Genomic DNA, 26,767 nt, shown 5'->3' with positions numbered 1-26,767 from the left:
CAAGAGTATTCTAAGAAAGATTGCTATTGTACTTCATAGCTGTAATGCTTCAGTGTATATGCTAAGATCTTCATTTATTTAAAACATGACATGATGCAGTAGCCCAATTTAAAAACTGCAATTAGAATTGAAGAGACTTTGAAGTGTATCTCATCTGATCTGTCTTCTGGTGTGGAAATCTGTCTATTGCATGCCTTAGGGATCATTTAACCTGTCGTTTGAATATTTTTAAGAATCGGAGCAATCGGTACTTTGTGGCATAGATCATTATTAAACTGGAATCACCTCTTGTTGTGGGAGAGATCTCCTGGAGCATTTTAAGAGAGGAAATGATAGGGTTTGATTTTTGAAAGAGTATAAAAAATATACTGTGTAAGAAAAGCTACATGAGTAGGTCAAAATTGTAGGAATGGGCCAGGAAGAGATAATACTTCCTGAGAATTTATTTACCGTGTTATTTACCGTGATATGTGGAAACTCAGATACCAAAAGTAACTTTTCCAAAAATCACCTAGCTAGTAAGTATCATAGCCAGGATTTGAAATTAGTCTAATTCCAGAAGCTTAGGTTTGTGTTATTTAGTTGATTTGTAAGATAATAAGATGCTAATTAAAAATAAGAATACAATCTGAGTAGCAGCGGAAGAAGTTTGCTGTTAGGACTGTATAGACTGGGAAAGTCTAGAAGTAAGGAAGCTGGAAAAGGAGTAGCTGCAGTAATTTGAGTCAGATATACATATTGGTGAAGGATTATTTGCAGAAAACTAAATCTACTGTAGTAAAAGCAGGCAAGAATTTATTACAGGATATTGAATAGTTTACAAAGTTGTTGGAAGTGCTGAAGAAGCTTTGGGTGAAGTGACATAAATGATTACCAGAATTATACCGTAGAGCATGTTCATCAAGGGAGCTTCTGCCTTTTCTGCAGTCACTTCCAGTAGCAGCCATGCTACCGTTGCCACTAGTCCTGCCATATCTTCTAGAATTCATATAAGCAAAACAGGCAGCCCCATACCCTTTCAGTTCCCTTGGAAGTCACATGACAGGACACTGGGCTATTAGTGATGCCACCAAAAAGAAAAAGCCTCCACAGCTGTGCTTGTCAGAAAAAATAGAAGTAGCTCCCCTCTCACTCACCTCATGTTCACCTTCGAAGTCTCATGCAAAGTGTATCTGATTGCCCAAATATAAGTGACTTCTGAAACCCTAACTGCAGAAGTTTCTGAGAAATGTAATTTTTAGGTTTCCAGCCTCTGCAGCATATGAGTGCACACGAGGAGAGTGAAGCAGGTGTTGGATATCAAACCAGTGTCAGCAGTAGAAGAAGATGAAGTTCTTGAACTACCATGTGCTCTTAGGGAGCAGGCATGAGGAGGTGGATTTCAGTGATTGAAAGAAGGTAGAGTGAGCTGTTGAGAAAAAAACACCAGTGTGGTTTAGGCTCTATAGGGATTAGCAAAATTATCTCTTGTTACTTATTGAGATTCTCTTATTTTCTTTGCAATTCAGTTATTCTAACATATGTTCCCAGCTCCCACTAATGTTGCTGAAAATTATGTTCTTATGAAAATTGTGAGGTTCTTTGGAATAACTGCCCCCCAAATAATTCTCTACTCCTGCTCCATAACATAGATGAAAACACAATAGTGAATATTTTACTAAAAAAAATTGAATTGGTAAATTTTATCAAAAAAATTTTTGTTATGCTTTGATAATAGAGAAACACATGGTTCTTATGCCAAAATGGATAACAAGAATGAGAAACTATATATTTTATTGATTACTAGGAAATTTTATAGCAAATCTCAAAGAAGCTTTAGGACATCAAGTCACCAGAATAAATTACCTTGGAGATTGGGGCATGCAGTTTGGTAAGTGAGTTTGAAATTTTCTCTTTTATCTCACTGTTAAGTTTAATTTCTTTTAATTATGTCACCTGATCATGCAGAATATATCCAGAACCCATTGGGTAGAGTAGTGCCTCCTACCTTTTTTTTTTTTCCCTCTAATGGCTCTTTTGCATAAGTCTTATATTCTATTTATTAGAACAATTCTCACCACACAAATCTGTTTTGGGGGAGGAAACCTCACACATTCAAGGCAATAAATACAGGCTTTTATGGTTTTATTAAGAAAAAGTAGCTTACATGTGTCAAATGTAGGAGTGAATGTACAGGGAAGAAGTAAGTCTAGCTGTATAATCCCTTCCAGCTACAGCTCTGCCATTTTTCAAACAAATGGGGTCCAGCTTCCCTGCATCATACATGGAGGGTGATCTGTTGTTATACCCTGAGCCAGTGGCCTAGAAGAAAAAGAAAGTGGGATACTTTGGCTCCTTCTTAAATTGTGCAGTGACAGGGGGTCAAAAAAAAAAAAAAGAGAGGAAGAGACAAGTGAGAACCAAACAGTTGAATGCCACAAATTATCTCTAATGCTGTGAGTTTACTCAGAACCATTCCTACCTCATAGTGTACCTGTAATCAAGGAAGGGCAAGATAAATGAAGTTGCTAAGGTAGTGAAGTTCTGGTAGCATGTGAAATGCAAACTTTTAAAAATCTCTGGCAACTATTGGGGCGCCTGGGTGGCTCAGTTGGCTGAGTGTCCGACTTTGGCTCAGGTCTTGATCTCACAGCTCCTGAGTTCAAGCCCCGTGTCGGGCTCTGTGCTGACAGCTCAGAGCCTAGAACCTGCTTCAGATTCTGTGTCTCCCTCTCTCTCTGCCCCTTCCCCACTTGTGCCATGTCTCTGTCTCTCAAAAATAAAAATAAAACATTAAAAAAAAATTAAAAATCTCTGGCAACTGTTATGTGTGTTTTAAAATCCGGCCTCCTTTCATGAAGATGGCCCCGAAGGCAAAGAAGGAAGCCCCTGCCCCTCCCAAAGCTGAAGCCAAAGCAAAGGCTTTGAAGGCCAAGAAAGCAGTGCTGAAAGGTGTCCACAGTCATAAAAAAAAGAAGATCCGCACGTCACCTACATTCCGACGACCCAAGACACTGCGTCTCCAAGGACAGCCCAAATATCCTTGAAAGAGCGCCCCCAGGAGAAACAAGCTTGGCCACTATGCCATCATCAAGTTCCCCCTGACTACCGAGTCAGCCATGAAGAAAATAGAAGACAACAACACTCTTGTGTTCATTGTGGACGTCAAGGCCAACAAGCACCAGATCAAACAGGCCGTGAAGAAGCTCTATGACATTGATGTGGCCAAGGTCAACACTCTGATCAGGCCCGATGGAGAAAAGAAAGCATATGTTCGACTGGCTCCTGACTATGATGCTTTGGATGTTGCCAGCAAAATTGGGATCATCTAAACTGAGTCCAGCTGGCTAAATCTAAATATAAATTTTTTCAACAATAGAATAGAATAAAATGAAATGAAATAAAATATAATTAATATATAATTAATATATAATTAATATATAATTAATATATATTAATATAATATAATATAATATAATATAATATAATATAATATAATATAATATAATATAATATAATATAATATAATATATAATATAAAATCCGGCCTTAGTATCACCTCTTAAGGCATTCTCTGACACACAGGCCCTTGCCTACATCTCGCATCACCAAGTTCCTAGTATCCAGCTCTCCTCAAATAAGCTTGCCTTACTCTTTTCTTACTTGTGTGCTTCTCTCCCCTGCTAGATGACATGTTCCTTGAAGGCATGTATTGTGTCTTAATTATCTTTGTGTCCATAGGACTTGAAACATAAGAAGCACTAAGACTGATGAATTAATCTGTGGAAGTATTTTACAGTACCAATCCAAAAGAAACACTAGATAATATTTTAAAGCTTCCATAAAGTGTAGTGTGCACTACCAGTTCTAAAGTTTACTGATACTATTCTGTTCTGTCCATAGCTAGTGAAATGAAATCAAAGTTTCTAAAAGACAGATTTATCATGACCTTCTCTTTCATTTCAATTAATAAAAATCTCATTTAGTCTCTAAAAACAGTAGAACTTGAACCAATTAATAGTACCATTACTATTCACTGTGGAGGAATCTGAAAACATGCCCTGCATTTTAAAAATCCACCTGCATTTCACAATAGCTGGTAGTCAGAGATTTGGGCCCTAGGCTCAACAATCAGATTTAATAGGTGATATCCACTTTACATTAGTTTAACCGATTTATGCATTTCACAGGCATTAGCAAATAGGTGATTATGGTATTCAATTTTAGCTACAGGATTTTATTATCGCAATGTTTCTCTAAAGGACTACGATGGTTAATGATCTGTCACCATTTCCATTATAACCATAATGGTTGAAGAGTTTTAATTTTGGGTGTTTCAGCTATCTCCTATTAAAAGTTGGCAAATAGTTTCTAACCACAAAATTAGTTTTTGAAAATATATTAGGTTGAATATTAAATGGGCATTGGCCTTTACTTTTCCTATTTCCACTTTTTAGAACAGTCTGGGCATCTTTCCACACCCTGCTCCTAAGACCCTGACATTTGCTTTTTGTTAAAAGTGAATAGGGCTGGTACATTTTTAAGTCATCCTTCTAGTTCTTGTCTAAAACTCCAAAATATTTTACATCTTTGAGTTCAGTAGCATCCCACTTTCTGGTGAGCCTCCATAGAAAAATGTATGTCAGCAAGGCCCACTGGCAATAGCTCCTTTAGATCAGAAGCTTAGTAATTGATAAGAGTTATAGAAACAGATTGGTTTTTAAAATAATTCAACCACCTTTTATTGCTCTTGGTCCCAGTCTGCATATATCCTTTTTTTTTTTTTTATTTTAAAGACATGGAGGAACTTTATATTTTTTTAATGTTCATTTATTTTTGAGAGAGTGGGAGAGGGGCAGAGAGAGAGAGGAAGACGCAGAATGTGAAGCAGGCTTCAGGCTCTGAGCTGTCAGCACAGAGCCCAACACAGGGCTCATACTCACGGACCATGAGATCGTGAGATCATGACGTGAGCCTAAGTCAGATGCTTAACCTACTGAGCCACCCAGGCGCCCTTGCATATATCCTTTTAAACTGAAATTGTGATCGTCTTTCTTAAGAATATAAGTACTTACAGTCTATTACCTCAATTATTATTAAAAAAAAAAAAATAAGGCTCAAACTAATACTATCCCTGAATGCAGAATTTATCATCAAAGACAAAAAAAAAAAAAAAATCATTGACAAATAAAAGACAAATATATGGCCAGATAAAAGATATTTGTTGCTTGGTCACCTTGAATGGGAGAGATACCCAGGTATGTTTTGAGTTTTGTCTTTTATTGTTTTCCTCCAGTTATTTTTTTAAGGGTTAATATTATAACACCAAGCCAACTTCTAACTTTGTTTTATTTTAACATCTACAAGTTTAAAAAGAAAGTTTTGAAATCACCTCCCATAAGTTTGTTTTCACAGAATTTAAGCATCCAGCATGTAGCATCATGATGTCCTTCCTCAGGGTAGCTAGTCAATAAATGCTTGTTTTATTAATGTCTGCTACGTTGGTGGTGGGCACTGTTAATACAAAGACAAGTTAGTCCTAGACCCTGCTTTTGATGAGTTCATAGTCCATTGGTGTCTTTGAAGTTAATTTCAGTGATCTATTCAACATATTGAATTTGTGATTCAGTGTGTTGAGTTTATGGGGTAGCAGAAGATGATAACATGTGTTTGTAGTGCTCTCAGGACACATAATTACAAGGGCTTGATATTTTGATATAGCTATACCTGTTCCCTGCCATGACTGTTCTCTATTGTTCCATTTTATAATTTTTTCATTTATGTATTACTGTGCTAGGTCTTCTGGGAACTGGCTTCCAACTGTTTGGCTATGAAGAAAAACTTCAGTCCAGTCCTTTACAGCACCTCTTTGAAGTAAGTTGGCAAGAAACAATAGTAGCAAATGCTTCAATTTATTTTTTTCAGAGTACTTTGCAGCTTGGATTAATTTTTAATCCCAGAGGTTTTTAAAAATGTTCATAAAAACAAGGAATTATAGCAATGTGGCTTTTATTTTACTAGGGAGTTCGTTTCATTTTCTTGTCCAAGTGTTTATTTAGGTTTTAGTTGATTTGGGACAGTATTTTTCTAGGTATAGAGTCATCTTAGAATAAACACATGGGATAACAGATTCAATGCAAATTTCTTAATTTTTTGTCAGTTGCTTTATAACTGCAGCTTTCTTCATGGCAATAACTATAATTCATTTAGAATCGAAAAACATGAGTATATACTTTTTTAATCTTATTCTAGCGTGGGGGAAGATACCTGTGTTTCTCTGAATTTGTGTGTGCTTTTTTTAAATTTCTGTCTTTTAGCTCCTTTTCCTGGCTTTTGCCCAGCGTGAACTCCTTCCTATTCTGCTTCATATAGTCCCTTGGGTACTTTGATTCACTGTCTTCAGTTTTTCTTAGAGTTCATTAATAAAGCTCTTCCTGCCCAATTAATCTCCAGGAGATGTGTTTCCTTTTCATTGTCCTAATTGTTCTCTCTTCTGTTTCTGGGCCTCACAAGAATAAACACCAATGACAGCAGCCGTGTTGGTGACGTACTGGGGATCAGACTAAAGATGTTATTATACCTGTGCATAAGAAAGAGCACTTACCAAAATAATGCTTTACTTCCCTAGCAAAAGCCACTGAGAATGCTTCATAATTTTCCTTTCTGTTAAATAATTTTTCTCCTGCAGCTTTGTAGTTAAATTTAACAAAAATTACATTGTAATTCTTGAAGAGTTTTAATGGTTTGTAATTTTCTCCTGAGTCCCTGCATGCACTGCACTTTAAATGCCTACATTTTTATTTATAATATTAAACAAAAGATTTTTTTCTGTTTTCCATTGAGTTTTATTGATAGGCAAGAGTTTAAAAATTAATGATTCTTTATGGTTGTCTGTAAATAAAGCATGCCACCTTAGTGCCTAGAATTTTTATTGTATTATTTTTTAAAACTTTGAGTAATGGCAAGTATTTTTTTACCACAGGCTTAGTGAACCTTTCATCAGATTCAGGCCCACAGAGACAACCCATTGCACAGAAAATAAAAATACTTGCTTGAAGACCTTGTGTCTGTCATTGAGAGAACATTTTTAAGGATGTAGAGTACAACTTCATATGAGAGTTACTATTCTCCTCTTTCTCCCACCCCACCTCAAACGTTTTATTTAACCCTGGAAATAGTTAAGTCTTTGTCATTCATAGTATTTTAAATATTTTTAGTAAAGTCTGTTCTCAAACCTGATAGAAACTTAAATGTATGTTTCTTTCTATGCAGTTTATCACAAATTTCCAGGCTTTTGAGACTCATAAAAAGTTGGAGATTATACAGCTATATTAGAGGTTGTTGATTGATGGATGCACATAAAGAAGGAACAAGGGCAGGAGGTACTTCTGTGAATAACTAAAAACTCAAGGAACAGTGGTGTTGCTTTCATTAAGTGTTCTTTTGCCTAAAAGCTTCGTAGGGAAGCAGCATTTATAGACAAAAGAGCAAGTCAAATACACCCACGTTGCTGTTTGTAATAAAAGAAATCCATTAGGGTACTAACTGGCTCTTTCTTCCTTTGCAGGACAGAAAAAAAATGCAGAGCCTAAAGTGGCAGCCTCCAGGTTATTTTATCTTTGGGCTAATTTTTGCTAGCCCAATTTCATTTTAAAATTATAGTCATCATTGCAGATTATTTTCAACAAAAACTTTGGGCATAAGTGAGGAATTTTTTCCTTTTTTTTTTTTTGAGCTTTAGGCAAATATTAATAAATGATTTTATACTGTTCCTAAAAGAAAACCTGGACTTTGGCTGGACCCCCTGGTTTTTTTCCTTGTCAGATTATAGTTGTAACCACTTTCAGAAGGACCATGTCTTCTCGATCTTTTATCGCCAGCCCCAAGCACCATGCCTGCAGTTACATTTTGTATGAATTTGATCTTGTAGGGGTTTTTTTTTTGGTCCCTTTCTTCCATTTAAGTTGGAGAATATCAGACCTATTATATAGTTCCAAGGAAGAGCTGACTATTATAGGATACACTCGTACCATTTCTCAAAATTGACTTCATCATGCAGTTACTGATGCAAAACCCAAGGGCCAGATGCAGGGCTCCAGCACAGGCAGTCTGACTCCCAGGTGCTCATGCACTGCCCTGTCCTCCACTGGCATGACAGAATGCCCTTCTGGCCATTCACTTCCATCGGTTTAATTACTTACATACCATTTTCCTTTCTTTCATCCTCAAATTGCTGTACCAGGAACACAATTAGTAGTTTAGTTTTCTCAGTTTCAACCTTCCAGCATATCTGTTTTGAATTTGGCTTCAGCCATCCAGTGGCAGTTTGTGGCCTGCCTCCTGCTGAATGGCGTCATGATCAGTATCCCCCGGTTTCAGTTTCTCAGTTTTTGTGTATAGAAATTATAGGATAGTTTTAGCATTTCTTTTCTGTGATGAAAATATTTATCGTTTACAATCAGTTCTCTCTTGCGTTCCCATTTTTGTGCTTTGCTTCATTACTTGTTTTTCTGTGTCCCTGTAGTCCTTCTTTTCCCATGATGTCTGGCTGTTGTGTGTGGACATGGGACTTTTGTTGATCATCATTTAAAACCATTTATTAGTTGTTCTGATTTGTCATGAAACGGGGAACTGGTTTTGTAATAGTTCATACCTCCCCCTAAATTAGCTAATGAGTTAAATAACTAATATATTTGCTATTTAGAATTCACATTATTGGTTCAAAGAAAACATTTAAATTAAGTTTTGTGACATGTATAAAAAAGCCTTTCTGCTTCTATCAAAAAGTAATTCATTATGGTAAAAAGTGTTAAATCTAAATCATGAGTATATGGGTGTCTCATTTACTTTTACCTGTTATAATCTGTTTCTTAATGTTTATTTATTTAGAGAGAGCACAAGCAGGGGAGGGGCAGAAAGAGCAAGAGAGAGAGAGAGAGAGAGAGAGAGAGAAAGAATCCCAAGCAGTCCCCACGCTCCAGCGCAGAGCCTGATGCTGAGCCTGAACCCACCAACCGTGAGATCGTGACCTAAGCTGAAATCAAGCACCTAAGTCAGGTGCTTAACCAACTCAGCCACCCAGGCGCCCCTACTTTTACCTATTTTAGTGATAGTTTTTAAAAGTAATTTCAGGATTTCTCCTAGTTTAAACTACTTGAATGGACCTTGAGAACATGTAACACTGTTTTAGGAATGTATAACCAGCATTTTTTTTTTTTTTTTTTTTTTTTTGGCTACAAGTTTTAGAACTTGACTCATTGCATATTGCTTATTAATATCAATTTTTAAATTTTTTTAATGCTTATTTAATGTTGAGAGAGAGAGAGAGAGAGACAGAGCATGAGCAGGGGAAGGGCAGAGAGAGAGAGGGAGACACAGAATCTGAAGCATGCTCCAGGCTCCAAGCTGTTGGCACAGAGCCCGACACGGAGCCCAAACCCACGAACTGCGAGATCATGACCTGAGCCGAAGTTGGCCGCCTAACCGACTGAGCCACCCAGGTGCCCCTAATATGAATTTTGATTACCATAGAAATGCCTCTGAAATATGAGCAGCCTCTCCTAAGACATAAATATTATGACAATAATGTATCCATTAGCCCTGTACCCTAACAGTGGCATTTATAAAGGGAACATGATATATTAACATATTAAGTTCATAATGGCCCCAAAAGTATTCATTATTTTTCCCTTACCCTTTCTAAAATGCTTTTAGGTAATTACAGTGATGAGCATTTAATAAAAAAAGACCTGGAAAGTTACAGGATAATGTATTAGTAGGAAATAGTATATTAGAGGTTTGACCCTGAGTTTCCCTATATTAATAACAAAAAAAAGTAGAATATAGGGCAAGAGCAAAGCACCAAATTAACGAATGATACTATTTACTTGCTCTCATTTTTTTTTTTAATGTGGAAGAAGTATCTATTCCTCAAGAGACCATGGGGCTTTTTTTGATTGTTGGGTTTTTTTTCTTGTTTGTTTGTTTTGGCTTTAAAGTCTCCAAAAAAGATTTCTTCAACTTAAAAAAGTAATTCAAGTTAAATCAATTCTAGACATAATGACATATTTGTGCACTTAGAAATGTTTACTTTATAAAGACTTGAATTCAAGAGTTCTTTATTGGTTAGATCACATTACTATTTTCAGAGAAAGTGACTATTATGGTTAATGTGAATTTTACTCATTATAATACTTACATGGAAGAAATAACTCTTAAATTGTAAGCCTAATTAAATCTGAACCCAGTCATATTTTTGAGAGTGGTAAGAGTCATCTCTAGTCATTGTTAAGGGTTTCTCATCTTCCAAATCACAAAGTCCTCCACATTCTTATGTACATCTCAGGATGGGCATGGAGGCCTCTTCTTAGCTTTAATCCACATTGGTCTTGACTGATGTGCCCAGTATCCCAGCCTACATAAATGCCCTGGAGGCACACAGCTCTGCTTGTATGACAAACATAGGAGATCCTAGCTGTGGCCCAGTTCCATAGGTCTAGATATCAGCCTCCCTGTGTGGGGACACCACAAATCATTTCCCTCAGAGGGCCTGTTGCCACCCCAGAGGCTGCCCAGCTTTTGCTATTCCTGGGAATGTTTCTCCATCCCCATTCCCTCCTCAATCTAGACAATTGTCCTTTCTTCTCTCCTGGCAGCTTTTCTGTTTTACCATACTCTTGACCATCTTCCCCAAAGCCACTAGCCTTTCTTCCCAATGCCTACTCTTCTGGGGGTTACCTACAGTGCCTCATTTTCCTCTGAGTGTTCTTAGAACAAGGATGGGAATACTAAGCAAGACCAGAGTACATATTAATAGCTCAGTGATTATCCCTCCCACCCCATCAAAATGAGCAAAAAACTTTTTCAGCATGAGAAATGTATATCACCATGTGTCTAATATATATAAGAAGTGAATCTTTATCATCCTTGAATAAAGGTATATCATGGACATTATTATTAACAAAGACCAAAAATAGGCGATTCTAAATACTGAAAGAAGATGAATGGATGAAAAAATGCTATTTATATGCTGCTAATGATATACTAATGAGAAACTTGATAATTACTAAGTTTTTATTTTATTATTAACTGATATATTGATCTTTTAAATTATAATTGTATTGTTTGAGTTTCTTTAATATTACATTTAACATTAGAAATCTATCTCAGGGCACCTGGGTGGCTCAGTAGGTTAAGCATCCGACTTTGGCTCAGGTCATGATCTCATGGTTTGTGGGTTTGAGCCCCGCGTTGGGCTCTGTGCTGACCGCTCAAAGTCTGGAACCCGCTTCAGATTCTGTGTCTCCTTCTCTTTCTGCCCATCGCCTGCTCATGCTCTGTCTTCTCAAAAATAAATAAACCTTAAAAAAAAAAACAAAAAACAAAAGAAATCTATCTCAACCAGCAGTTCTGTAAGGAATTTCTGATCAAGACATGAAACAACATTAAAAATTACCTTCTTTGTTTGAGTTGTAATCATGAATTCATTACATGTTTTTTCTAAAAAAATTAGAACAAAATTAAATGCATTTTAAGATACAAGACAAATTGTATAGTTAAAAGGGTCTTTAGTGTCTAAGTTATGCTGACCGTTCTTAGTAGTTATTCTCTGTTTTAAGACAGAAATAACCAGGGTTGGGGTTAGAGCCCTGTAAGCAAAGAATTAAACTGTGTCTATGTTGCCAGTGGTATTCTAGAATCAAATTTAAGAGAGTAAAAGAGCATTATATACTTTATTTCTCGTACTTATTTCTTTATATTGGGACAGATCATCTTGAGCTGACTGTAATTATCTGAATCAGTTAAATTAGAAATAAAATATCCTGTGCTTCTTTGGGAATATTAGCCTCTAGAAATAGTGAAAAGGTTAATATTCCTTTAAGGAAGTCTTAAATGTTTAGTTTATTTCCTCATGGAAATATACCTCACTTTCGTATTTTGGTAACTAAAAGAAAAATTATTTCCATTCTCAAGAACATCCTAAGCCACATTCTTATTATCAAATCCAAGTTTAAAACTTCCTTTTTATTCCTTTTGTGTCTAGATCTAACCTCAAAAGGAGGCTGTCTTCAAAATGCATACTTTCTAAACATAAAAAGTTTGTGGTGACTAAATTAAAAATTGTAATTTCAGAAGTACATAGTATTAAGGTTATTTTGTGAAGGAAAATGCATTTCTTTTCTAAAACGGTGATGAATGTTAATAATTACAGTTTTTTCGTGTTCATTTACAGGCAGATTAAGTGCTAATTAAGGCTCTTCTATGGTTCTGTTTGATAGTGTCAGTTGATTTTCAGTAATGTTTGGTTTATAATTACAAATTGCTGAAATGCCAAGATTATTCAAGTGTTAGGGTTTGGTTTTGTTTATTTTGCTTTAATTATTTCTATTTTAAATTTTAAGAAAGGGAAAAGATTCTGGTAAAGTTTTTTCTAAAAATATTCTTACCAGTAGTTCACATGCATATTAGATTTTTTAAATGTTGTCTATTTGAGTTCAGAGTCCTAGATCTAAAAAAAATTTTTTTTTGAAAATAAGAATATTTTGTATATGTTTGATTATAAATTACATGTGAATGTGCATGTAGTGTGTGTGTATGAGAGAGATATTTTCAATCACAGTCATAGAAATATGTATGCCTCAGTTACTATAGGCTGGACAACAGTTTAATTGTCCGTGGATATGTCATTCAAAAGTCAAGAAGTTTGGGGCACCTGGCTGGCTTAGTTGGTTAAGCATCATCCAACTTTGGCTCAGGTCATGATCTCACAGTTCATGGGTTTGAGGCCCATGTCAGGTTCTGTGCTGACAACTCAGAACCTGGAGCCTGCTTTGGATTCTGTCCCCCACTCTCTCTGCTCTTCCCCAGCTCACACTCTGTTTTTCTCTCTCTCTCAAAATAAATAAACACTTAAAAAAACGTCAAAAAGTCTGCAGTTTACTATCTCACCGTGACTCTCTCTGTTTTCCTACACCTTACCAAAATTTTCTTTTTCTGTTTCTGACTTATTCTGGACTTATTTCATAGGAGCACATGGAAATTAATATTTTATGGTATGTGTGTTCATTCTCCCCAAGACCACCGCCAGATTTAATAACACATTAGAAGGACTCACAGGACTCCATGTATAATTGTGCTAACAGCTATGATTTACTATAGCAAAAGGTTGCAAAACAAAATCAAAGGGAAAGGAATATGCAGTGAAGTCTGTTAGAAACCAGGGCTACGCTTCCAAGAGTCTTTTCCTGGTGGAGTCACACAGGATACACTTAGTTCCTCCTGCAACAAACTGGGACAACATACTTGAAATGTTGTCTACCAGGGAAGCTTATTAGATGCTCCATGCCCAAAGTTTCTATTGGAGTTTGATCATGTAGGCACCCTCTGCTTAGCATGTACTAAAATGCCAAACTCCCAGAAGGAAAGCAAGTAGTTAGCATAAACCATATTGTTTTCATAGTTTAAGCACAGTGAGCTACTCTTATCAGTTAGGCTGGTGGGAACATTTCCCAAATCTGAAGTACCCACATGGCCAGCCAAGTTCCCAGATGCCAGCCAAGGGGTAAGCTTGCAAACCGGACATTTTAAGGATAGCACCTCAGGCCTGCTCTATTAATTCTTTTCTGTGCAATGTGCATTAAAAAGGAAAAAGAAATTAGGTAGTTTTAACCTCTCTTTGGAATATTTATTCATTACATTCTGCCATTCCAGTAGTTAACAGAAGCCATCTATGAAAGATGAGACGTTTTTACCTTGATAGATGTTTAATGCCCTGTCCCTTTTGTTGGTAGATCTAGTGGGTCTAAGCCACATTCCAGTTGTCCCAGTGTGTACTCCAGCAATAAAACCACTTTATCTGCCACTGATATTTTGATGATATTACTGTAACAGATGCCTCCTATTTCTTCGGTAATTTGCCAATTTTTACTACTTTATGCTACTTTAATAGGTTTCTGAAAGAAATACGAGGAGAGTAAATGTATCATCCATGTTTCATCCTGGAAGTGAGTTACAACTTAGAAGTAAAATCTTTATATTCTATATGGGTAACTTCAGTACTACTTGAGGTGCAGAGTTGATATTTTTATTGTCATTTATTAACCTTGCATTTTGGAGACCAGAAAATTATTAAACTGTGATCACAGGATCATAGAAATGGGAGGCCATCCAATAAGCCATCCAATTCCACTCCTGTCATTGGGTGGGGGCAGAAGTAAACCAGCCAGGACAGGTGGTGCAAAAACATTCCAGAAGTGAGTGGTCCACACAGTTCTCAGGAGCCCAGGTTCGAGTGTAAGTAAACTAACTGTCCAGAGGTCTTCCTAGATAAGCTATGTTATGGGTCTTTTGCAGGTTTAGAGAACTATTTTAAAAGTCTTTCTTAAAACAACTGCTGAATCATCCTTTGGCTTTTTCTTAGCCAGATTGAACCATTCTACCTCCTTTGACCTTTTCTCAGAAAAGTTGCGGCCATAATAATTTGCCCTTTTATTAAAAAAAAAGAGGGAATGCTAGCTTAATCCAACCCAGGCACTCTTTTTTTTTTTTTTTTTTTTTTTTTTAATTTTATAATGTTTGTTTATTTTTGAGAGAGAGTCAGTATGAGCAGGGAAGGGGCAGGGAGAGAGGGAGACACACAATCTGAAGAAGGCTCCAGGCCCCGAGCTATCAGCACAGAGCCTGAAGTGGGGCTCAAACTCACAAACTTGGGAGATCATGACCTGAGCCGAAGTTGGACACTCAGCCAACTGAGCCACCCAGGCGCCCCCTAACCAGGCACTCTTAACCCAAGAGTCTGTGAACTTGGAAGGGAGGGGAAAATTACACATTTTATTTTCCCTAACCTCTATCAGAAATTTAGTATTTTCTTCCATTACTACATCACAACCTAAAAAAATGATTGGATAACTTTCAATGTAATTATTTCCTTTATGAGCATATGTGTTTTACTTTATGCATTTAGAAACATTTTGAGAAGGGATTTATAGGGTGCACTAAGGGCCCATGGCAAAAAAAAAAAAAAAGAAAAAAAAGAAAAAAAAGATTACACTCTCATGAGGGCAGTTGGCTAACATGTAAATGAAAGTTCTCGGGATTGTGTTTTGTTCCTTTGAAGGTAACAGTGACTAATGTACTTCATTTAATATACTGTTATACTTTTAGGTTTATGTACAAGTTAATAAAGAAGCAGCAGATAATAAAAATGTAGCAAAATCAGCGCATGAGTTCTTTCAGCGATTAGAACTGGGTGACACGCAAGCACTTGAACTGTGGCAGAAATTTCGAGACCTGAGCATAGAAGAATATGTGCGGATTTACAAGGTGCCCACCTACTCTCCTGTGATGGGGTGCTCTTGACTGGGACTACTGAGGAATGAAGTTGCTTCCTCAGCTCATGTTTTAAGACTAGATTTGTCATTCCATTGAAAATTAGGACCCACATATTATTATTTATGCTGAAAGTTGGAGCTTTGAAACAATCCTGTGAAATTCACAAACCAAATATCAGGTGGCACTCTAGTACTCTGTGTCAGTCTGGCTTCTCTTTTCTGTCTTCTGTTCATTCCTTCATTTTATCTTAATTGTTTTTTTTCCTCTTTCATTTCTGTAGGCCTGTGTGTGATGCATATAAATTTGTTCATTTAATAAGCATTTTAGGGGGTGGGAGAAATACAACAGTGAGTAAAGGAAATAGAAGTACTTCTGTCTGGACTTCACATGCCAGCATGGAGATGGAGAGCAAATTAAAGACAACGGGGATTAAACAAGGACATACACAGTCTGTTAGGTGGTGATGATGCTGTGGAGAACAATGAAGCAGGGGAGGGGAGACGGAGTCTGCGAGTACGTGGAATGAAGAGAGTTTCATTAAAGAAACCCATGTGGCTGGAGTAGGGAAGCAGGATGAAGAGCTGCAGGAGAGGAGGTGGAAGAGGTTGTAGGATGGGGCATGAGGTAGGACATTGTCCAGAGCTGCCCAACCTTGCTTCTTGCTGTGATGGAGATGTTCCATGATGTGCTGCCCAGCAGCATAGCCATTAGCCACCGGTGGCTATCCAGCACTTGAAGCATAAGGAGTGTTCCTGAGAAAGTCAAGTTTTTTATTTTATGTAATTTGAATAGCCGTGTGGGCCCAGTAACTACCATATCAGCACAGTACTATTGTGAGGACTTGCCTGGTGTGGGAAGAGGTAGAAGGTTTGGTAGAGCAGAGGAGTGACTTCATCTAATTCTTACTTTCCCAATCTGGGTGACAGACTGTAGAGCATCCTGTTTTGTCTTAGGATAAGATAATAGGACATTTAACTAACTTCCTTTCTTTTGTTTCTGAATCCTTTTAGCGTCTAGGAGTACACTTTGATGAATATTCAGGAGAATCATTTTATCGTGAAAAATCTCAAGAAGTCTTAAAATTGCTGGACAGTAAAGGACTCCTGCAGAAAACAATGTATGGTCAGGTTACTGTTCTTTAGTAAAGTTATTTCTTTGGGAAAAAATGATATAGTCTCTCAGTAAGAACAACAGAATGTGGTGTGCAACCTTCCTGGCATTTTTTTTGTAGTGCTTTTTGCTGTTCAAAGTACTTTTCCACATAAGGTCTTCTTGCTGCCATGACAAAATCCTGGTCAGGTTGGAAGAAAAGTTGTTAATCTGCTTTTTACGTGTGAAGAAACTGAAGCACGGAAAGTACAAATGACTGGCCTAATGTCAGACAAGTTGATGTAACTGGAAAAAGGAAATAAAACTTACATCTTACTTAGCCCTGCCTTTTTAAAAAACCACATCCTGTTCAAAATGGATTTAAGGCATATTATGTAAATAGGTATAATACAAGCTTTTGAAAGAGTAAAATGAAATCAGGAAGCGAGGGCAGAAAAAAATAATACAGAATCAGGGATGATAATGGTATATCATCTAACACACTGCCTTACTTACGGTAGATTTCTAATTTAGCTTTGAGCTTCCTGTCAGCCAGACAAACAGTACCAGTCATAGGAGCCCAGGCATCTGTAATACAGAAGCAAACCAGTTGCTTAGAAGCACCAGTTGTCATAGTACCAAAGAGCTTCTCTTGTCATCTTTACGAGGAAGACATGGAGAACACCAGTAATGTGCATAAGGCAGATTTTTGCATCTCCATCTACAGATTCTAATTTTTGACAAGGCAGGAAAGACCGTAACAAAATTCCATGGTTTATTATTCAAGGGTATTTTCTGGCATCTTAAAAATTAGCCCAATATTAAATGCTATAATTTGAATTAGAAGAATATGATGTTTCACAGTTAAACAGCTGAAATCTCATTTTTCAACTGGATATGCTAAAGACTTTCTAAGTACCTTATCCAGAGCTACAGAGTTTAAAAAGATAGGACAACTAAATATTAATTATAGCATACCCATTCTTAATAAATTCATGGTCCCATTCCTTGTTTTTCTTCATTTGGTTATACTGCTTATTGCTACGTAAGGAATAAAAAATAGCTTCCAGTTTGCCAAAGATAATGTTATAGATATTATACTTTTAAAGGGTCTTACTCTATTTCTTAAGAGTTACCTGTTTGCATTTCTAGAAAAGGAACAGCTATAGTGGATCTTTCTGGAAATGGTGACCCCTCCTCAATTTGTACTGTAATGCGAAGCGATGGGACTTCTCTCTACGCAACCAGGTTTGTATGTAACGGGGGGGTCAGCATCAGAATGTATGTGACTTCATGTGCTTTGTTGTAGGATCAGTGCTAAAACAGTCATTTTATCCTCAAAGCTGTTACCAAATCCTAGTTTCTAAATCTCTTGTTCTCATCACTTCAAGATGTATTTACTGGGCGTCTATCTCTGGCCGGTTATGGTTCCTGGAAAGGTATAACATCATCAGAAAAGTGACTGAAAAAGATTATTTACAGTTAGTTAAACATCATAGGATTTCCACAGCCAATAAATACATTGTTCTACAAACTGAAAACTGAGGTACCTCAACTATAAATATTTTCCTGTTGTACATTGATAGGAAGTATATACTAGAAGGTGGTCATATTGGCTCAGTGGCATCCTCTGTAAAGATTCATCTACCATGCACATGAGTAGCAGTCCTCATGTAAAACAGAGTAAGGGAGAAGTAGGCCATGTTGCCTTTTTTTTTTTTTTTTCCCCTTCCAACTCTCTGCATGACTGACTCCTAAGAACTGGAACTTACATCTTATCAAGCACATTTATATCTGGGACAAAGCCAATAGGAAGGAGAAGATAGGACCATAAAAAAGACACACAAGCAAACATGGCCATACTGAAACACTTTTGGCAAAAGGCTCTAGTGTCTTCCAGGCTAGAGTTTTATATTGGATCATAAACCCACTTTTATAGTATAATTAAAGTATTGATATTTATTGTTGTTGTTAACTACCATCATTTGTTCCAAACAGCTGTAAACAACCATCTGATTCTCTTACTCTCCATTAGAAAATTGATCTCTTTACTTTCTATTACTTTTTGGCATTTCCCTTTATCATTTCCATGTAATTATAGTTAGGAGGTGAGAAGAACCTGTGTATCTAAGAGGTACATTTCTTTTTCTAGATTAAAAACAATAATAGAAAAAATATTTTGTGTCGGCCAATAATTGCTGGACAGATTAAATAAAGAAACCTTGAGCAGGGGCGCCTGGGTGGCTCAGTCGGTTAAGCGTCCAACTTCAGCTCAGGTTATGATCTTACGGTTCGTGGGTTTGAGCCCCGTGTCAGGCTCTGTGCTGACTGCTCAGGACCGGGAGCCTGCTTCAGATTCTATGACTCCCTTTCTCTCTGCCCCTCCCTCATTTGCACTCTGTCTCTCTCTCAAAAATAGATAAAACATTTTTTTAAAAAAGTGTCCGCCCAGAATAGAGGTTCCATGTCATTTTAGTGGTCCTGATTTGGTTATTTTTCTTGGGCTGTCATTCATTAGGTCTAGATTTTTCTGTATATTTACCTTAATACCTATATGTTTCTCTTTGAGACAATAATTGTGTTTTTTGCCATTTGCCAAAATGTTTAGTGTTTCACCTTGCTCGAACTTTGTTTCTGCCCTTTCAGTGGGTTCTTATAGAATACATCAATACATGTGGATGTGAATTAGAAGAATAGTTATAACAGACAGAAGTGCGGGAGAATACTGGCAAGAGCACAGGGTGAGGCTGGGGACCCTCTTTGGGCTGGGTCCCTACTTTGAAATGAGAGGCCCGAACTAAATGATCTGGCATTCTTCCTGCTTTCAAATTCAGGTTTCACAAACTCAGCCTAGAGCTTTTCTTTATATTCTTCTCTTTTATTATTTCATTGGATCAAAAGGCTTCTCTTTGTTTTGTCCTTGTGTCAAACCAAAAATATAGTGGGGGTATATATTTGTGACTTCATCTGGGGGATAATCTTCTATACTCGTGTTTCACCACCTTTGTTTTTTTGTTTTTGTTTTTCCATTATAATCCCTCTCAGGAGCCTTTTTAGCCTGTTTTTCCTGCTTGCCCACCTCAGGAAATGTTTGATATCACAGATCTCCTGTGCATCTGTATGTGTTGTGTGCACATATGTGCTTTATACATAAAAAGAATAAGATTCTGTTGTCCCTCAGGAGCCAGTTTTTGCCTCCATTGTGAATGCATGCTCTATGTTCTATTAGGATTAGGAGATGGGCACTAATGATGTTTTGATGCTTTCCATCATTTCAAAAGATCTAGGACCTTTTAAAATCTTCCCAGTGTCATATATTGTTAACCAAAAATAGCTTTGATTTTCAATTTCAATATTTTCATAATTTTGACTTGAAATTTCACTGTTAATGGTTTGGTTTTCATTATTTCATACTAGATGCAAACTGAGTTTTTTATACTTAGAGAAAGGAGAGTTGAGTTTTTGTCAAAGGACTTTCTGGTCTTGTGCAGTGTTTTAGAAGGTATTGCTTATCACTGATTCAAAACTTTTGAAAGTCCTTGTAATAGGAGAGTAGCTAAAAGATATCTGTTAAGTTACCACATCACCTGTGTTTTAAATATGTTCTTTAAGAAGGTATACTGCCGAAAAGTGACACTCAGGTGATTGTTCCCAGTACAGGCTTGATGAACAAATCATAAAACATTTACCTACAGACACTTTGCCTGGAGCTGCTTTAGTACTACTGCTTTTCCCAGAGCTTATATTTACTTATTTTGTTGTTTTTTTTTTTTTTTAATCTTTCCACTGTACTTTTATTATTGTTGCTTTTCCCAAAGCTATTTTTGTTATTACTTTATACGAAAGTATGGTACTGGGATTATATAATCATAAGCAGTATACCCTAGACTGTGGAGTAATAGGAGTTCTTAATTAGAAAAACCTCATTACTATTAAATATGTAAAGCAAATTTTTACCCAGATCTGCCTAGTAACTCTTAATTTATGGCCATATTTTTCAGAGATCTTGCAGCTGCTATAGATCGAATGGAGAAGTATAATTTTGATACAATGATTTATGTGGTAAGTAATCACAATAAAGAACAAAAGATTATGATCTTTACCTCATGAAAACTGCAAAGAAAGAAGTTAATTGCCATGTTGAAAAACTATGGAAAAATAATCTTGTCAAAATATAGAAGAAATTCAATGTTAGGTTTATTTAAAAAAAATTTTTTTATGTTTATTCATGTTTAAGAGACAGAGACAGAGCACAAGCAGGGGTGGGGCAGAGAGAGAGGGGGACACAGAATCTGAAGCAGGCTCCAGGCTCTGAGCTGTCAGCACAGAGCCCGATGTGGGGCTCCAACTCACGAACTGCGAGATCATCGTAAAAAAAAAAAAAAAAAAATATACCCAATTCAGGAAAATAGTTATGTGAAATGAGTATGTGCAGGTTACCATAATGTACTTTTTAAAAAATAACTATTTTAGGGGTGCCTGGGTGGCTTGGTTGGTTAAGTGTCCGACTTCGGCTCAGGTCATGATCTCACGGTGCGTGAGTTCAAGCCCCGCGTCGGGCTCTGTGCTGACAGCTCAGAGCCTGGAGCCTGTTTCGTGTTCTGTGTCTCCCTCTCTCCCTGCCCCTCCCCTGTTCATGCTCTGTCTCTCTCTGTCTCAAAAATAATTAAAACGTTACCAAAAAAAAAAATTTTTTTTAAATAAATAAAATAAAAATAACTATTTTAATAATTTAAGACAAGTTTTAAAATAGTACAATTTCCATGGACCCTTCACCCAGCCTTCCCCAAAGAAAATATCTTAATATAACCATGGTATTTTATCTATACCAGGACACTGACATGGTAAAGACCTTAGTTAAAACATGTACTTGCGTGTGGGCCTAAATATATTGGGGGGAGGGGAGAGATCACATAACCATCACAACATTCAGAATAAAGAACTGTTCCATCATGAAGCAAACTCCATCTTGGGAACCACTTAATAACCCCCCCTTCCCCCTAACCCTAACCCTTGGCAATCATTGCTCTGTTCTCTATCACTACAGTTTTGTCACTTTGAAAAGGTTACATAAGTGGAATCACAGTAGGTAACCTTTTGAGATTGGCTTTTTTCACTCAGCAATAATGAATGCCCTTGAGATCCACCCAAGCTGTTGTGTGCATCCAATAGTTTGTTCCTCTTATTGCTGAGGGTTATTCTGGTCTTTTCTTCCCTTTCCTTCCTCTCCATGTGCAACCTCCCTTTCCCCTAAGAAAAAAAAGTTGCCATTATATACCTTATTAGAACTTAGCTTTGTCCTTCTTGGAGATAAAGGTTATGATAGCTGAAAGAGAAGGAATTTAAATAGAATATTCAAGAGATTAAAGTTCGTATTTCCTCCTGACTTGTGGAGTGCTACAGCTCTTATTATCTTGTAGAACACTCAGCTTAGACGTTCTTCTACTGGCATCCTCTCTGTGTGCTTATTTAAAATACATCAATTGACAATGACTCTGGTCTGTCAAAACTCAAATATTTTGATTTATGTCTAACCTGTTTTTGTAGGTTAACTTATCACTGTTGTTTTAAATACTTTTTTTTCCCCCAAGACAGATAAAGGGCAAAAAAAGCATTTTCAGCAAGTGTTCCAAATGCTGCAGATCATGGGATATGACTGGGCAGAAAGGTAATGTCAGCACAGTTCTTAACTGCCTGCTTAGGATCATTAAAGGTTTGTTAGGTCAGCCAAGTCCCAAAATATACCAGGTTGTTGAAAATTGTTATTCAAACTTCATTTCTTTGTTGCAACATATTTGCAAAGCAGATTTGTTTTTTACATTAATTTAATGTCCTTATTTCTAACTTACAAACATTTAATATATGTGTCTTTAGTAGACATCTGTTCTCAGTGGCTTGATGTCCAAAATTCGTAATCCCTCCTTTTATTTCACAAAGGCAACTAGTAATTTAATCACATGCTAGTGATTATCTGTACAATGAAGCTGTGTGTTTAACATCTTTTGTGGCATATAACAAATCACATCACATTTTAATTTGTTAATTTTGAAAAGCCCCTCTGTGAGAGTTAAAGTTCAGACTACTCTCTGAAAGGGTATTGTTACACACTTTGATCATCAGTTCTTTTCTCCTTCATTTCAGGTGCCAGCACGTGCCCTTTGGAGTGGTGCAGGGAATGAAGACTCGAAGAGGAGAGGTTACCTTTCTGGAAGATGTTCTAAATGAGATTCGATCAAGGATGCTACAGAACATGGCTTCTATTAAGAGTGAATTCACTTTATTGTTACAGTCACAACTTACATGCCACTTTTATGTTCTTCGGACTTCTGTGCAGTGTGATTTGTTATGACTGTCCCTCTCTTAATTTTCATTAACCTTGTCAAAAATAGCTTGCACTAATTAGAGGTGCCAGAGGTTTTAGACTTGCTGCTTGGTGTCATTCAGTTCAGTAATCTGCACTGATACAACACTAGGCCTCTTTCATGGACAGCTTCAGCATTGTCATTCCACTGTTGGAGTGCTTATGTGAAATTCCTATGTATGTAATAGGAAACAGGTCACAAGTCCTGGTGGCTTTGTTTAGCCTTGGAAAAGTAAGTACCAGCTTTGTCTAATGTCTCACAAGGGATATTCATGAGAAAAACGAATTCATGTTTCTTTCCCTTTAATGTAGGCAGGGGAACATCTTTATCCAAGGTCAATTAGCCCAAATTAGGGAAGTAAACTGCCCACTCTGAACCTGTTTGTTCTTGCTGGCAGCGTATGTTTTTGGCAGATTTTATCTCCTTCAATCCCTGATTCTGAATGGTTTCATGTAGGTTAAAGATAGCTGCCTTTGTCTGTTTCAGCTACCAAAGAAGTGGAGAACCCACAGGAGACTGCAGAGAGGGTCGGGCTTGCAGCACTCATTATTCAGGTCTGATAAGACTGCATCCTGTGAGACCCTTTTGTTTGGTACCAGAACAAATCCCAGCACTAAAGGTTTACTCTTGTCATTTTAGGACTTCAAAGGTGTGCTCTTGTCTGACTATCAGTTCAGCTGGGATCGTATTTTCCAGAGTCGTGGGGACACAGGCGTCTTCCTGCAGTACACGCATGCTCGCCTCCACAGGTGAGGGGAGTCTGCAGGGATGCATGAGCCGCTCTGTCCTTCCCAGGGTGAGGCTTGGTTGATGTGCTCCTAAGATCAAAGTCATATTTGCTGGGCTTCTCAGACATCTGTTAAAAACTAGTTAGAAGTACAGTGGACCACCTGTTAGGTTTGGTTTTTTTTTGGGGGGGGGGGTTTAAAATATTTATTGAGCACCTATAAAGAAGTGCTTTTGTATGTTACCTTATTCTGTACTCAGAATAACCCTGCCAAAGACTATACTCCCTTTTTCCGAGGGAAGTAACAGATTTAGGAAAGATTAAAGCATCATGATAAACTTCAATTAGGTGTCCTTGGATGACTTGTTTAATCCGTTGTTTTTAAACTTTTGATAACAGTTTGGAAGAGACTTTTGGATGTGGTTATCTAAATGATTTCAACACTGCTTGTTTACAAGAACCACAGTCTGTTTCCATTCTTCAGCATCTTCTCAGGTATGGGTTTTCTAGTATTTATCTAGTCTTCATCTGCCTAGTGAAATGACTGTTGGGGGTTTGCTGACCACTGGAGTGAATAAGCCAGTAACTAGCTCTTACCCCGTCCCCCTGCCACCAGACAGCAAGCGCTTTTCCTGGAGGTATGACCAAAAAGCAATTTATCTGCCCTTTGAGGGCAGACAGAGGACATAGTCAAGGTCAATCCTTGGGACTTAAAAATATTATCACTGCTGAATCAGCACAGGTGCCTAACATCTTCTGGGTCATGGTATGAGAATAGAAAGCCTAGTAAAGCATAAATTTTTAGTTTTGGAAAAGCTCATCTTCTCCTCACCCTCTTCAATAAGTGACGGGGAATCTCTGCCTTTGTACAGCTTCCATGAGACCATAATCCTTCATTTGCTACATGGTTTTAATTCACAGTCTCAGATGAATATCTACTTGATGCCCCTACACTGGGCAAGAGACCATACCTTTGAGCTCTTTCAAGCTTTGTTGGTAAAGCCAGACTTGTCAGGAGATACTAGTCTCTGGAAAGGGATGTGGGTAGTTAACAAGGCAGTTTTCTCTAATTGCCACACAGTGGTCAATGACTCTTTCCTGGGATCAGGAGTCAGTTTTCTCACATTTGGCTAATCTGGTAGGAAAAATAAGCCAACCTGGTTTCCTTGGCATTGAGGGTAGACTCTGTTTGTTAGTTCCTAGATTATGTTCCTAAACATGGCTGGAGGCTTTTTACATTCAGTTTAACAGCCATGATTTGAGTCCTTGTTCTGGGCTAGGCCTAAGGGATATCAAGATGATTTAGAAAGTACCTGCCATCAAGGAATTCGTAAGAAAGAAAACTGCGCCTTTACCTTCAAATGCACCCAAGGTCCTTTTTCATATATACCTTCTACTCTTAATGATTTCAAGTCAGCCTTACATCCAAGATCTTAACAGCTTAGTGTAATACGTGCACAGTCTTCCTCTGCCAACTGCTGCTGTCATGTTTCTTTTAGGTTCGATGAAGTGCTTTATAGATCATCTCAGGACCTTCAACCCAGGCACATTGTCAGTTACCTTCTAACTCTAAGGTACCTATAACCTTGCTGTTTTCAGGTATTAAAGACCTCTGAGACCTGATCTGAAAAAGGACCTTTCTTCTAAAGTCTTCCTATAAACAAACCCCGGCCTAAAAAATGAGGTACTTTAAGTTATAGGAATTCTTGCTTCATTTTTGCAAATCAGCAATTAATATTCATTTATTCATTCAGTGATATAAGGTACAGTCATTGAGTCTTTTTAACAGGAACTAACAGCTTTGTCACGGGTGGTTACATAACAGTACATGTGTGTTAAGATAGAGCGAACATAAGAGACCATGTTAGGGCACTCAGCCCAGCCTTGATGGATCAGAGAGGGCTTTTTGGAGGCGAGGAGTTGATATTAATCAGGAGAAACAAAGTCGCAGAAAAGGAAGAAAAAGTCCAGAGTTGAACAAGAAGATGATACTGAAGGAACTACAAGCATAGTCCTGCGAGGGGTGAGAAATGAGTGTGTACACACCTTTTTTGCATGTACTAGGGCATTTCAGCTTATTTTCAGGGCAGTGGAGTCCATAAAAAGATTTTAAGCATAGAAAAATTAGCCAGCCAGAGAATAGAGAATGAACTGGAAGGCAGATGAGTAACACTTGAATAGAAATTTCATAGTAGCTGTTTCAGAATTCTGAATAGAAGTTGAGTATCTTCTAGAGCAACAGCTGTTATCTTTCTGTAAATCTATTTAAGAAAGGAAATACTTGTTTTTACTCAAGATTTACTGAAATCAGATTTATTGGGGTTTTCTTGATTATCCTTTCTACCTGCCTTCCCCAGATTTAAATAAAAATTTTTTCCCCTTTAAATTCTACATAGTCATAGAGAAATAAGCCAGAAAGTCTTATTGAATGTCAGTTAAGGGGCACCCGGGTGGCTCAGTCAATTGATCGTCCACCTTCAGCTCAGGTCTTGATCTCGTGGTTCAGTTCATGAGTTTGAGACCCACGTTGGGCTCTCTGCTGTTAGGCTGTCAGCATAGAGCCCACTTTGGATCCTCTGTCGCCCTCTCTCTGCCCCTCCCCTGCTTGCACTCTCCCCAAAATAAATAAATATGTATTTTTTTTTAAGTCAGTTCATCGAAACAATGTCATAAGCATCATTTCTCTGGCACATTGTTGTATTTGCTGCTATACCTGAACAGAAAAGATGCTTTAAAGAGTGGCCCATGTTTGTGCAGTGTTTGTATTTGATAGCTAGTCTCTACCCCACCTCCTCACCATACAGAGGGGGAAGTCCAGGCCACATTATACCTTTCATCCTAAAGATGCCTAAATGAGAAAAAACTATTAGAAAGGAATCCCCTATCTTTATAAAACACTGAAATCACCACCTTAAGAACTTAAGGTATTAGGACCAAAATCTAAAGCTTTAGTTTAATGTGTTTTACTTTTCTTATTACAGAAATGCAGTGATTCAAGTCTCAGCTTTCCAATGTTGGATACATCTTTTAATGGAGCTAGGCTTTGATTTCTTTAAGTTGAGGCAATAAAATACCAAGCTTGCATGTTACAACAGGAAATGACTTCTGGTCTTCATTTCTCTCTTCCCGTTTCAGTCATCTTGCAGGTATGGCACACAAGACACTGCATATAAAAGACAGTCCTCCTGAAGTGGCTGGGGTACGTTAAGTGTTTTCTGTGTTATCTTTAGCATCCTCAGGTTACTATTACTGAGTCTTTCTTGTAAATGTTTCTAAAATA

General features: G+C 37.4%; 1 protein-coding gene and 1 pseudogene across 3 annotated transcripts in view; both read left to right on the top strand.

Annotated features, from left to right (window-relative positions):
• The window catches only part of RARS2 (arginyl-tRNA synthetase 2, mitochondrial), an 82,690-nt gene that overhangs the window by 40,941 nt on the left and 14,982 nt on the right, over nucleotides 1-26,767 (top strand). For all 3 annotated transcript variants that reach the window (XM_086707394.1, XM_086707392.1, XM_025925369.2), the window contains exons 7-19: nucleotides 1,787-1,870; nucleotides 5,777-5,853; nucleotides 15,142-15,300; nucleotides 16,320-16,426; nucleotides 17,551-17,646; nucleotides 20,400-20,460; nucleotides 21,990-22,066; nucleotides 22,540-22,664; nucleotides 23,247-23,314; nucleotides 23,400-23,509; nucleotides 23,887-23,982; nucleotides 24,987-25,061; nucleotides 26,623-26,686. In XM_086707394.1, the coding sequence (XP_086563520.1) occupies nucleotides 1,787-1,870; nucleotides 5,777-5,853; nucleotides 15,142-15,300; nucleotides 16,320-16,426; nucleotides 17,551-17,646; nucleotides 20,400-20,460; nucleotides 21,990-22,066; nucleotides 22,540-22,664; nucleotides 23,247-23,314; nucleotides 23,400-23,509; nucleotides 23,887-23,982; nucleotides 24,987-25,061; nucleotides 26,623-26,686 (1,199 nt within the window). The remainder of the gene's footprint in view (nucleotides 1-1,786; nucleotides 1,871-5,776; nucleotides 5,854-15,141; nucleotides 15,301-16,319; nucleotides 16,427-17,550; nucleotides 17,647-20,399; nucleotides 20,461-21,989; nucleotides 22,067-22,539; nucleotides 22,665-23,246; nucleotides 23,315-23,399; nucleotides 23,510-23,886; nucleotides 23,983-24,986; nucleotides 25,062-26,622; nucleotides 26,687-26,767) is intronic.
• On the top strand, nucleotides 1,881-3,354 carry LOC147581072 (large ribosomal subunit protein uL23 pseudogene; annotated as a pseudogene).

This window comes from Puma concolor, chromosome B2, assembly GCF_028749965.1.
Source record: "Puma concolor isolate L17-30 chromosome B2, mPumCon1.1.hap2, whole genome shotgun sequence".
In the NCBI taxonomy this organism is placed as follows: Eukaryota; Metazoa; Chordata; class Mammalia; order Carnivora; family Felidae; genus Puma; species Puma concolor.
Note: the sequence above shows the minus strand (reverse complement) of the source record. Positions and strands in the feature narration are given on the sequence as shown.